A 13,993-nucleotide genomic window follows, 5' to 3' on the forward strand; every position below is an offset into this window, starting at 1 on the left:
TTGAATGTCTCAATTTGTCTGGGACTTTCCAGGAATCCACTTGTTATTCTGGTATAATTATAATAGCACTTTTTTTTTTTTTAACTCTCATGAGTGTCCAGGCTTGGATTAAAAAATCATGGTCAGTCCATTGTTTCAGGACAGTCTGTACAAAAAGGACTTCTTTATCATTCAGTTCTCTTGCTGAATTTTTAAGCTTTTGCCAAGTGAAACATATTTTTTTCTATTGTATGACCTTTACTAGGAGACAGATATTTCAAATTACTACTGCCAAGTCAAAAATTCTTAAAAATCTCAGAAATCCAGGTAGCTTCTGAGTAGCATATGAACTTCCAGTAAAAGTAAATAAATAAAACAAAGTTGTTTATAACATCTGATCATCTTTAGGGTTAACTCATTCTAAGAAAGCAGCATATAAACCCATACATCACAATAGGAATCATGTTAGAAATGTGAACAGGATGCTGTGTGGACATAAGGGAGAGATTGTATCTCTCCATTCTGTTCATACATGGCCTAGAGGTCCAACGGCAAGAGATTAATTCTGGAACAATTACCACTTCTGGTCAGTTGAAAAAGGGATAGAGTGACAGATAAGACAAGCAGGTTTATTGGGAAGGAAGAGAGACTAGTGCCATTTTCAAAGATTTTTAAGCACCTGGAATAGAGAGTTGCCACAGGTGTCTATTCCAACAGTTCAGGTCTATTCAACTAGTATATTTCAAATTTTTTTTTTGAATTCCTTTGATTTTCTTCTTTGGTGCTGATTATAAGATTAGAGGAAAACACACAAAAAAAGGCTTTCTTGTGTGTCATATGTAACAAAGAATATGTGATATTTAGTAGTAACTTTTTCCTCCCTTAAAATAGGTATATAGAATTGTCAAATATTCCAGGAGATAGAATGGTTTCATATTTATATTTTTAATGTTGGAAGAATTTAGTTCAATGATTTCTGCCTAAGGACGGTTGTTTCAAGATAATTTGCTCACTGCTTGTTTGGTTCCACTCAAACACAGCTGTACGTTCTTTCTTTCTATATTTGGCAATGAAGTGACTGATGGCTAACATTAACCATCTGGATGAGGGGTGTGTTGGGTGGGAGAGAGGGGAGGGGACACAGCAATGAAGAGCTTCGCTGTGTGGCTGGGGAGTCATCTCTAGACTTTTCTACATCTTATATCCCTGCCCCAATCCTGACCTTTGACTCTACATGGTCAAAAGAGGCAAAGATAGCCTATATGAGTTTTCTTCAGTTTTATCAAACTTAACGCCCCCTTTGTGAGTTAATATTATGTAATATCCTCAGGACTTTTCTGAAATTAAATTCATAGGTGGTAAAATCAAGCTACACATGTTTAAAAAATTAATATAATGACATAACAATAACATAAGAACAAACTTTATGGAGATAGTTTATAATAAAAATAACATGCATTTCAATACATAAGTGTTCAGCCATGACTCATAAAGAGACATAATGTAGTAGTCAAGTGCTTGCATCAAAATTTAGATTTACCTTGAATGTAACAGCTACGGATGCAGAGTGATACAGGTACATTCTATCAGTGCCTCAAATACTATGAGTAGCTTTGCCAATGGTGGCACGATTTTTTAAAAATGGGATAAACTCTTGGACATGTTTGTAAAAAAGAACAATCTTCCCTCATATTACATGGTTACTTCATTCCTGGAAAAGTTGAGTATGTATTAAAACCTTGCAAAATAATTTGTGCTTTGGTGCAAAACTGAGTTCAGGGCTTAGACAATTATGAAAAGGGTTTTGACCTACATGAATGTTTGGAGGGACATTCAAAGTCATGCATGACCTGGAGCAATTCTTCAAGATATGGGACTGGACTGTCTTAGGATGGCTAGCAGCCCTTCTCTGTCCCACTAAATTGCAGCAGTGCCCTACCCCAATCATGTGACAACTAAAAGTGTTTCCCTCTCCATTTCCAAAGTGTCCTTTAGCGGATAGTGTTAAGCCCATTGAAAATACTCACCTGCACAATTCACAAACCAGCAATCATTTACATAAGACTTCATTTCCATTTTTTTTCTTTCAAGCTGTATTATTGGTGGGGTCCCTTAATAAGTCCCAATTAATTTGTACTGGAGTACAAATTAATATAGGAGAATCATATTTTCAGGGTAGATTTGTGAATTCTTAACTAACAGTGGAGAGTGGATAGACTCTATGTTATCCTTTATGTATACACTTTATTTAAATTACAAGCAATCTCACAGTTTCACTGACATTAACAACACATATTATTTTTTTCTCACTGGCTTATGGGTGAGCTTGGGTTCTGCCAGCGTTCAGTTAGTTAGCTCTAGGCTGAAAATCAGAAATTTGGTCCCTGGTACTGTCACTGCTGTTGGGGAAAATTTTCCTTATTTTGAACATCATCTGCAGCTTCTCATACAGTCTTCAGGACACTACACTAGTAAGTGTAGCTCAGAAGAGCACTTTCGCTGGAAGGGAGACAGAGAATGGGAGCTTCCGACATTTTCATCTTATTTAGTGTGAGATTGAATCTGCCTCCAATACTCATAAGGTGGGTGTATTGGTCAGTTTGTATTAGGTTATGCTGCATAACAAACAACTTCCAAACACTCAAAAGCTTAAAAGAATGACTATTTTTCTCCTTATACTACCTATCATTTGTAGATTAACAGTGAGTTCTGGGCTTATCACGATCTGTCTAGAATCTCAGTAACTAGAGCAGTTACTGTCTCAAATATTGCTTATCACTGTGCTAGAGACAGAAATCTGGGTGAATTGCCTTTTAAAACTACCAGCTGGCAATGACAAAGTTCACTTCCAGTTTCATTTTACTAGCCAAAGCAAATCAAACGGTCACACATAATTCTAAGGAGGGCAGAAAGTATAATCCTGTCTTGTGTTCAGAAGATCCTAGAAATATATGGAGTACTACACTAATGACAACCATGATGGTAAGGAGTTCAGATGCTGGGCAACTCCAGTACAAGACAAATGTCCACTAGAGACTGTCTTATTTATGTCTTTTCTATATATCGCCATGCTCAGTCTAGCTCAGTAGCTATTAGTAACATCGTAAGTGCTGAATGAATGTCTCTGGAATAAAAGGACATGAATATAGTTGTTTAAATTACCAAATTTCACTATAATTAAAGCTTAAAGAGAGATACTTTGCTATTTTAACTCCACACTGTAAAGCATGATAAATATAAGTGTTATTTGTATGCAATGTTGCATTTTGGAAAGCTTGAGATCCAGAGTGGTACATTGGAGAGAGAGAGAGGAAAAAGATTTTCATCCCAACATTGCTTTGAATGTGTTCACTTGTTGGTTTCCCCTACCGTGGGGACACTTTCTCCTGTGCTTAGTACAGAGTTTGGTACACGGTAGATATACAAGAACAGTAGCTCCCTCATCCTTAGCTGGGTCGTCTTGGGGAAGTCACATCCATTTACCCATAGGTTCTTTAGCTGCACAACACACACTCCTCTTAGTAATATGTGCCTTTTGTACTGTAAGAATCTCATGAAATAGCAATGCAATTGTGTGAATGTGGTTGTCATGTAATGTACTAACAACACAGTAACTTCCACAAAGCGTCCGCTCCATAGCTGTTTGTCGACTATGGCGATAACCATTTGCTCTATTCTTATTATGAAATGGGCTGGATATCTAAGAAAGAGTGTCGTGCATTTACAAGTTTGCCCAAGGTGCTGGGATTGAGGAATTTTGGTAGCCTGTTTCCTATCAAATCGACAATAATAATACTCAGTGAGCTCTGTGCTCATCTCTCAAAGGTCAAACACTTCACAACTACTAATGGACTCCTGGAGCCAGCTTTCTCTCTTTTGCTAATCACCGCCCCTCCCGCTAGCTATCAGCCAACTGCTGCAAAGCCCCGTCTCCCAAGGGCAGCTCTCCAATCGGCTGCGCAGCCCGGGCCCAACCCTCGTCAGTCACGTGACGCGACCCGGCCCGCTTCCGGCGCGTCGCGGGCGGCTGACGTCGCTGGGCCCGGCGTCGCGTCAGGGCTGGCCGGCGGTGGCGGCGGCGGTGGAGGCGGAGGCAATGGCAGCGGACCCTGAGCGGGCTTGAGGGCTCGGACCTGCTAGCTCCCGCGCGACCTCGGGCCCGACCCGGCGCTGCGGTCCCAGCGCGCTCCCCTCCTGCTTCCTCCCCGGCCGCTGCCTGGGCGGAGGCGGAGGCGGAGGCGGAGGCCCGGGCTGGCCGCCCGGCTCGTGCCCCGGCTCGGCCCCGGACGGCCCGGCTGCTGTGCGGAGAAGAGGCCGAGTCGGTAAGAGGCGGCGGCGGTGGCGGGGCCTGGAGGCCGCCTGGATCCCGTCTGGCCGCCCGGGACGCCCCCGCGCTGGTGTCTCTCTCCGGCCCGCACCCCTCTCGCGTCCCTCCCCTTAACTCGCCGCCCCTATTGTCTGGGCGCAGTCGCTCCCTCTCCTCCTCCCTTCCTTCCCCCCTGCCGAGGGCCGGACGGCTGTCAAACCTGGAGGCTTCTCCCGCTCCCGGCCAGCCTGGTCTAAGCCCTTCCTGTCTGTCTCTGCCAACCCCTCCCGCCCCGCATCAAGCCCCTACCTTCTTTGGCCCCGGGGCCATTCTCTGACCTTTTCTTCTTCACTTTCTCGGTGTTGCGTCTTCTTGCTAATTTTCTTTTCCCTTCTAGTTGTCATCTCTTGCAACGTTAACCATCCAGATATATTTTTTGCCATTCTTGTTTGCGTTCTTTTCTGTTTATGTTCCTCCGCGTTCTGTCTGTCCCCTTTTCTCTTTGCTTGAAGTGCCCCCCCCCATAGACTGTCTTACTTCGCCTTTTCCTTAATTCAAATCCCTATTCGTTCTCCTTTCTCCACCCAGGGAAAAGGAAATTGTGCCACATCCCGAAGTATCACTGGGAGTTTATATGTCTTAACTCCACATTTATGGGTTCGATGTTTGATTATAGAAAATAGTGTAACTGGTAAACACCTCTTACTAAGTTCTTCTTGTGAAGAAAGTAGAAAAGTTTGGTTAGATTTCTACACAGATATTTAAGTAACTGCCTTATATGTTACACGCAGACCAGACTTTTTCATGCTTTCCTTTTACACGAAATACCCTCTGGCCTAGCGTCCTGTTAACGTTAATGAACTGATCTTTGTTCTTGACATGGCCAGAGAATAGTCCCCCCAACCCCCCATGAGTATTTGGGTTTGACTTTACATATTTCTATGACAAGTATTGGTGTTATTTTTACCCCTTACTAATTAGATTCTTTCAAAGAGGAAAGGACAGTTTGTTTTTATTTTTCCTGTTATGTTTTGTCCCTTTTGAATTGTGAGCAAACCATTAAAAAAAATGCTGTAGTTGTGTATTTTCTTTTTTAACCCGGGAGAGAGCATAGTCGTGTTAGTAATTCTAAATATCAAAAAGGTTTCAGGGATCGCTCTTTTCCCCCCAGTAACAGTAGGTTTGCATTCCTGATTACCTGTTACATTTTGATTTAGTCTGTCTTAAAGTGCATTCCTATTCCTCAAGTACTAGTCAGTGAAAAAGGCTACCTCAGGTGTTCTGGGTGTCCAGTGTGGCCAAAAGGAGAGTGAAGAGTGTGCGTGTCAATGATGTAGAGAGGAATAGATACTCCTTTGTAGTTTTTTGTTTGTTTGAATATTACGACCACTTTTATTTGTCAGTGTGAGCACTGACTATATTGAAATAGAGTAGAAATAAATTTGCAGTTGAAAAAATCCACATCATTAATGCTTATTGACTGTGAAGTATAAGGAAGAAATTTCTGTTGTAACTTTATATGTTAAACTTATTGAATCATTTGATACCAAAGTAGGAAATCATAGCTAATGAAAAATCCTACTCACAAGAATTATTGATGTTGTCGCTGGCAGAGGAGTGTCTACTGCCCCTTTATATGCTCTTTGGTGTCTTATCTAGTGTTGTATACTATGAGGCACTCAAATATTGGTTGAAAAACTTCATTAATTTGTGCTCTTAAGAATTTCAATAGTCATATTCCAGAACACTCAGGTGTCTTGATTTTTCAGAGACAGAAAACTGTTTTCAGCTGGTGTGGAGAATTTTCTTGGGTATTTTCAAGTTAAAATTTGAAGCATTTTAGCCATTAGCAAGTTTTAATGCCCAGCTGTTCTTCTTTTTAAGTAGTTCTTTTTTATGTCATTTTCCTTGATTCATGATCAAGATTGCTTGCAAAGTATATAGTACTTTACATACAGATATTTGTAATCATCATTCAAATTTCTTTAAAATTTGAAAGTTATTTTAACTTCTCATGCAATGCTTTTAAAATTCTGTTTTATTCCCTATGCATTTTATGCATTAGAATCTAACTTTTTTTTTTTTTTTTCCTCTTGAGGTAGTGAAAAGAGAATACTGAAGATAGGATCTCAAGATGAGTAAAAAGCCCCCAAATCGTCCTGGAATCACTTTTGAGATCGGTGCTCGTTTGGAGGCACTGGACTACTTACAAAAATGGTATGGAGAATATGGAGCTCTTGACCGAAACCACGATATTGGTAGTCTTACACATGTTGGTCAGTTGCTGTTCTTTTGACAGTGGCAGAAACTTTAATGTATTCACATTTTGAATACACATAGACATTGTTTTTTAGTTTTCCTGCTCTTCAGCAGACTGTAAGTTTAGCATTTCAAAGCTATTTTTTCAGAATCATTTTAAGGTGTTTGAGAACTGAAAATAATTATCTAGAATATGAGGTATAAAGAGAGTGTCAATACTCTTGTGTACTTAATATGAGCTAGAGTGGTGGTGGGAGGGAGGCAATTAATTTAGATAACCAGCTTCCCAAGATTTAGCTAAAACTTGATATAAATCTGTTTTCTTGGCCTGTGTCAGAGGTGATCTTTCAAAATACAGAGTATGTTGATGGTTAGCACAGTCACTATTCACTATCCCATCTAAAATAAAAAACTAGTTTACCTCCTCTTTCCCCAGGGGATAGTGAACTAAAGGCAGGTTGTTACTGTCCCATACTAAGTGGGCAGTATTTTCAGACCTTTTTTTATTTCTTCTGTTCTGGCCATGTGTGTTAAGTAGTGAATTTAAGCTCCTAATATACGCCTAATAAATAGTATAGGGATAAAACCACCACCTGGAAAGGAGAGAAGAGGAAACAACAACACAGGGGTCACTAGGCCACAGTAGGAATGACAAGGATTTCCTCTTTCTCCTAGGGAATGCTTTCCTCATTCCCCTTAACTGCCCTCTAGTCCTTGTCCCTGGGAGGAAGTCTCTTATTGCCATTCTTAGCTCCCTACCTGAGATGGACATTTGAGAGTTCCTCTCTGGGGAGTGTGGGGTTGTCTCGGCTCTCCTGAAGCCCATTTATTTTGATGAGTGATCTGGTGGCTTCGGGCTTCAGACTCCAGGACTTCATCTACCAGGCTTTTTGACATTTTCTCTCACTACAACTCCTTTAAAAACACAGTGGGTATTTTGCAAATTTGCTCTTGATTGATTTGCATTAAGTCAACTTCCTGTGTTGGCAATGACAGGCAGAGAAATCTTGTTTAGTCATGATATTTGACTTTAGACTGGTCTGGGTTTTGTCTCTTAGTATGTGGCTTTAGAATTCTGCACATGTCCCCCATACCCCGGTTAACGGGCTCTGTCCTGGGCGCTGCTCTGGGACATTTTGAAACTACAGTTTGACGTGGAAGGCAGTTGTTTGGCCCTATGCCTATAATGTGCATCTCAGAGGGTAGTTCTTTTTAGGGGACTTAATTGTTAGTCTCATCAGGTGGAGAGTGTACATAGTACTTCAGGTAGGGTTTGGGAAACACCTGGGACCAGGCAGTTGCATCCCACGTAGTCCTGACGCTAAAAATTATTTCCAGACGTGGTGGAGTGTTCACTGGGGGATTACCCATGCTCCCGATAGGGAAGCGCTGCATTAGACCATACAGCAAAAGATGCCGGTTTCGTCAGTAATTGGCTATCTTGGATTCTCATTTGACCAAAAGAAGCTTTTCACTCAGAAGGCACACTGTTAAATCTCCGTGTGGTTTGAGAAATGATACTTCTTTGATGCTAATCTTAATCTTTTTTTTAATTACTGGCTTTTGAATCACTAGTTAATTCATATTAACATATTTTCTTAGGCTTCCAAAGTGACACACTTGCAATTGAAATAGCTTCCAGTGTTGCAGGAGAACACGGTTTATTAGTTTTCTTAGAGGTTTAAAGGGAAATTAACATAATTTTGGTATTAGTAAGAAATTTGCTTTCGGTGGTGAAATGTTTTCTGATTCAACAGCTGTCAAATTGATGATCCAGTAGTTAAAATAAAAAGATTATAAAAGAGAACTACTTTAAAAATCAAGACTGAATGTGCTTTTAGAGTATTTGGAATTTGAGAGGAAAAAATGATAGTTGTAGCTGAAGTTTTTTCACTGTCTTATGCTTCACACTAAGGAAATTTCTAAGTGCTTAGGTAGGGTGGTAACAGGCATCTATACTCATTAATGAAGTTTAGCTTTCATTTTAATGACCCTAGTAGTGATGGTCTCCTTAAGGTAACATCAGCCAAAATAATCACATATGGTAATCACTGAAACTGGTCAGTAACTTGATTTTTATGAGCTCATTTATATGAAGATTTTAATATCCTGCTACAGTTGGAATTAAGGAATTAAGAGTATTGTATATACATATTCTAGGTAGTTGAAAGAAATAATTCTTTTATTGTGACTTTATTAATGTCGGTAGTTTCAAGAACTAGCTAGTCTTGAGCAATCCCTTTCATTTAGTATTAAAGTACTTTACTGTAGGACAACTAATCAATTACTAAGATTTATTTCGTTTTGTGTGGGCACAAGGGAAGTTCTGTGAGACGCTGTACTCTTAACAGGTTTTACTTTTAAATGAGATAATAAACTATATTCTTCATATCATTACATTTGTTAAGGGCCATTCTGTATTTCACATAAATGCTGCAGATCTTTTCTTTAATATCAGGTAAAAGTGTAGAAAGATTATTCGAGTGTTGAGAAACTTTACTATTTTTGTGAGGAGGAAAATAGTTAATCACTGAAAATATAACTGAAATGATTCCTCTCTTTCTCCCCCCCCCCCCATTTTCTTTCCTATTCTCTTCTGTTGCATCCATAAAGAATGCTTAAACTTCCACATTTATTCAGTACAGTTGGAAAAGTATTGAGTTCTTATTTGACATGAATGTTTTTTGAACTGTTATAGGCAATGAGCAGGGAGGGACAAGCCAGAGTGCAGATGGTGCTTACTGTCTCTGCACGCAGGACATTGCCAGTAAGCCACAGATCGTTGTGAAGGAAACGACAGCATGTGTTGATAGCTTACCTTTTACAGAGAAGGGCAGAGGGAAAGTTGTGATAGTGGAGAACTCAAAATGTCAACTTGTCCTATATGTAAAAGATGTTTCCTATATAAAAAAGGAAAAGAATTTTTACTGTGTGCCCTGGAAAGAAAAGGGTAAACTCTTAAGTGGGCCGAAATAAACTGAAGTTAAGCTTCCACTTTCAGATTTGGGGTAGATTTGGTTTAATCGGCATGTGCAATCTAATTTTCTTATGGAAAGGACATTATTACTGCTTGAGCAAACCATATGACATTCTTCAGAGTTCAGAAAGATACTTCATCCTTGAAACTACACTGTACATTTTTTAAAGTAGTGATTTATTACTTTTTGTTTTCAAAATCACTTGAAAGCTATGTCAGAAAACTCATTGATGGTTTGATTATTTACCGATAACTAATGAATGTGGGCCCTAAGAAGCCCCTGAGAGGCCAGGCATCTTCAGGTCCAATATGTGGTTTTTGGATTTCCTATACTGACTAAACCTAACTCCTGCTAAGTAGTGTAGGTTTCTTAGTTTTTATTTTATTTTATTTTTGGGGGGGGCGGTTTGCTTAATTTTTAAAAATGTAGTTTTACTTAAAACATACTGGTTAGGGCGCCTGGGGGCTCAGTCAGTTAAGCGACTGCCTTCGGCTCAGGTCATGATCCTGGAGTCCCGGGATCGAGTCCCACATCGGGCTCCCTGCTCACCAGGGAGTCTGCTTCTCCCTCTGACCCTCTTCCCTCTCGGGCTCTCTATCTCTCATTCTCTCTCTCAAATAAATAAATAAAATCTTTAAAATAAATAAATAAATAAAACATACTGGTTAATTTCTTTCTCAACAGTCTTTTTTGAAAGTCTTCCAAAAGACTTTTAATAGGCTAATGTTTACAGGTAACATAATCAACCATCTTTGATCTTACCTCCATATTTTCTATCATATCCTTGTCTTTCAAATGATGACATATCACATTTATAATCTCTTGAATGCAGGGACATCATAAGATTGAAAAAGGAAACAGATTGTTGATACAGTAGTATATTTGGGGAAAGAGAAAGTTTAGAGTTGAAGTTCTATTGGAGACACTGTAAGTGGGTTCTAAAGACAAAAGAGGCAGGTTCAAAGTCAGACTGTCACTTGCTCTTCCTATAAATATGGGCAACCTCTGGACCTCGGTTGGCTTATCAATAAAATGGAGGCAGTGTTACTGGCTTTTACTTAGGGGATTATTTCAAGGATCAAATAATGTATTTAAATTTGCTTCAAATTCTGTAAAATAGTACATAAGTATAAAGCACTGAGGTAAATGCAAGGGAAGAGGGAGAGGTGAAAAAGAAATCTTTGAGGATCTGAAGACTCAAGTGTGTAAGTTTTTAAACGTAGCTTTAGTATTGACGTGAGAATGGCCTGGAATGTAGAAGGAAAATCATGTCATTGCAACCCGCTATAAACCATCTTTTTGAGGTAATGATAAAATCTTTTTCTGCTTTGCAAACATTATATCTAATCGCTCTGAATATTGTTCAGTGAGAAAAGTGATCAAATCAGACTGATTTGGACTACTGATATAACTTCTGTCTTTTGAATGAAATTCAAATAGTTACTCAATAGCAAATGACTTAGTTACGAAAACAAAACAAATCAAGTAATGTGAAATTTGAAATATAGAGTTAATTTAAAATATTCAGATGAGTTATGCTCTTCTGACCTTTTTTTGGGAATAGTTCTATTTAATTCTCTTCTAGATCTAAAGAAAGGGAAAATGAAAAAAGGGAGATGTCTCCAAGTATCAGAGTTGGATAGAACAGTGTAAATTTGAATTGGCAAATACTTTTTGGGAGTTTTTTTGAATTGTATGGAACATTTGCACATTGGGAGTTTTTTGAACTGTATGGAACATTTGCAAATGTGAGTTTTTAAAATGTTCATGACCAGAATTATAATAGTGTGGGAAACTTGAGGAAATTTAGATTGTAGCAAGTACAAATGCTTTCTAATTTGAGTAAAAGTACACTATTTTCTGAATAAAAAGTGTTGCTTTTTTTCTAATTGAATTTAGCTACTCAAAGGCAAACATTAATAGAAATAAGTTGTGTTATCTATATTTGGAGTAGAAGAGTGCTCCTGAAAAATAGTATGTGGATCAAATTTAAAAACCAGTCTCATTTTTAAATTACATTAGGCAAGTTTGAGATTTGTAGAAACCTTAGGTGAACACTTTTAAAATAGGAGATCTTTTGCTAATATGAATAAAATTTTTGTATATTGGGTTTTCCTAACTATATTTGAAAAAGATTGATTCTTATTTTGAGTCACTACCTACCTTTGAAAATCTAATTAGAGCTGTAGACTCAGAAAAATGTACAATCACATTTATATACCAGAAATATTGAATTATATATTATGGGTAGCCACAGAAAACTTATCCATGGACTCCAGATTAAGGACTCCTTTAGCTGAGAATTTCAAATTGAAATCTCTATGATGTGTGTTTATTTTTTTAATTCTGAGATTTTTTTTTACATCGAGAAAGTCACAAATTTTGTATCTTAAGATCTAAGTGAGCTCTGTTTAATCATCAAGCAGGTCTGCATCAGTGCACAAACACTGTAGTTACTTAATTTTTAAAATTTTCACCAATAAGAGCCCTATAAACTTTTAACAGTAAAGATCTTTCTCCCTCCTCTTCCCTCAAAAAATGTTGAAAGCAAGGTTAGACGTGGGTCCGAGTACATGTATTCATTATAAAACACACCTGGTTCTTGTTCTTAACTCTGTTCTTCCTTTTGTTCTATTGATTGATTTTCTATAGAGCTTTTTCTTCTCTGCTCAGTTTTTTTGCTTACCTTAGTTTTCTTGGAAGGTGAGAGAAAAGGAATTTTGGAAAAAGTAAATTTAACTGGAAGTCAGAAGATAGGGGTTTAGGTGCTGTTCTGCCATGAACTATGTGACTTCGGAGAGTTAGTTCTCTGCTTTAATGTCCTTAAGATAAGGGTGTGACATATTAGGTAATCTTTCAGATCCCTTGAATTAGAAACTCAGATTTCTTTTATCTACTTTCCATGTATTCAGGGAGGATAGATTTTTTAATCTCATTTTTGATGGGTAAATAACAGACTTGAGGCAGAAGTAAGAAAAAATGTAGAAGTCAGACATAGTTTGCTCAGAACTGCTGGTAACTGAAAGAACTTTGAGAAAAAATGAGTTGAAGAGGTAGAGAAAGGTGAATCTAGTTGGAACAAAAATAGTAGTTTTGAAGGTTGGAGTATAGTGGTATTGGGCACATTGTTATCCTTTCTCCAACCTGCTCTCCCACTCATTTAAATACTTTCATTGTTTAATTTTAAAATTACTTAGAATCGTGACTATTGGTTAGAAAGGTATATTTGACTAGTAGGATGCTCTAACTCCCTAACTGTTTGTGTGGTAACAGTTCACTAATTGATTCTTTTACAAAGTTCATTGATGCTGTCATTTTGAAAGTGATTCAGGTGAAGTCTAGAAGGTGATTCTCAAACTTTTTAGCTTCCTGGGATTCACCCCAAAAGGTTTGTTAAACATAGGTCACTGGGCCAACATCCAAAATTTCTGATTCAGTAGGTGTGTAGTGGGGCACAGTAGTTTGCCTTTCTAAAAAGTTTCCAGGTGATGCTGATGCTGCTGGTCTGGGGACCACTGGTCTAGAGTATACAGAATTATTAACCCAAAGATAAAGTTTTTGAGTTGGATAGCAATGGAAATATCCAGGATTATTTTTGAATTTATAGTCCGTTTTTACTTATGTTAGTTAGAAGAAGTAAAATGTAATTACTTAGCAAAGTGATGCATGATTCAAAATTTTTTTTTTCTGATTTTCAGTAAAATAGAGCATACTGACCTACATGTACTTTGATATTTTTCAGTTTTCTTGCTCTTCAAATTTCTGTACTCACCACTACATGGCTGGATAGTTGGGATTTAGATCCTTGTTGCTAAGGGTGGGAAAAAGACTATTCCTGGTTATAGTTAATTATGGATTGCTATTGGGAGATTGTAACTTCTATAATGATTCCTGATATATAGGAAATACTCAGTATGTCACTTGAATTTTATAAGAAGCCCATCATGTGTGGGATGATCTTTACCAGTTTAGAAATGACAGATCTGAGGTTTGGATATGTTAACTGTTTTATTCCAGTTCATCTGGAGTAAAAGTCAGAAAAGTCATCTGGCATCCAGGTTCTTTTGACTCTTAAGTCTGGTGCCCTCGTTACTATAACCTGTTGCCTCATATATGGATGCCCTGAAGTTTGAGCCTCAGCTTCAGGGAGTAAATGGGCTCAGTGTTCATAGGCTGTCTTAATTCCTGACTTTCTCTAGTGATATGTATCTATCTGGTGTTTAGAAGGGCCCTGAGAGTCCAGCATGCCTGTGTCATTCTTATACTGTGGAATTAGCTTTTGCAAGGCAGGTCAATTTCTGGCCTGTCTGTCCTAGAAACTCTCCTTCTTAAGCTCACCTTCAAATCAAGCTTTCAGGCTGATCATTTCCTAGCCTCTTCACAAATGTATAGTAACGTAAAGTTCAGGAACCTCGGGCTTATTGTGTGTGTGTGTGTGTGTGCATGCATGCGCGTGTGTGCATGCGTGTAC

At 38.4% G+C, this 13,993-nt stretch overlaps 1 protein-coding gene across 9 annotated transcripts in view; it reads left to right on the forward strand.

Annotated features, from left to right (window-relative positions):
* The first annotated feature begins 4,017 nt into the window (after window positions 1-4,017).
* Window positions 4,018-13,993, forward strand: part of PHF20L1 (PHD finger protein 20 like 1) — a 72,912-nt gene continuing 62,936 nt past the window's right edge. For 8 of the 9 annotated variants that reach the window (XM_027585244.1, XM_027585390.1, XM_027585463.1 and 5 more), the window contains exons 1-2: window positions 4,018-4,301; window positions 6,384-6,502. In XM_027585244.1, coding sequence (XP_027441045.1) covers window positions 6,420-6,502 — 83 coding nt within the window. In that variant the 5' untranslated portion in view covers window positions 4,018-4,301; window positions 6,384-6,419. The remainder of the gene's footprint in view (window positions 4,302-6,383; window positions 6,503-13,993) is intronic. The other variant, XM_027585323.1, reaches the window with a different exon arrangement.

Source organism: Zalophus californianus, chromosome 4 (assembly GCF_009762305.2).
Source record: "Zalophus californianus isolate mZalCal1 chromosome 4, mZalCal1.pri.v2, whole genome shotgun sequence".
Taxonomy (NCBI): domain Eukaryota; kingdom Metazoa; phylum Chordata; class Mammalia; order Carnivora; family Otariidae; genus Zalophus; species Zalophus californianus.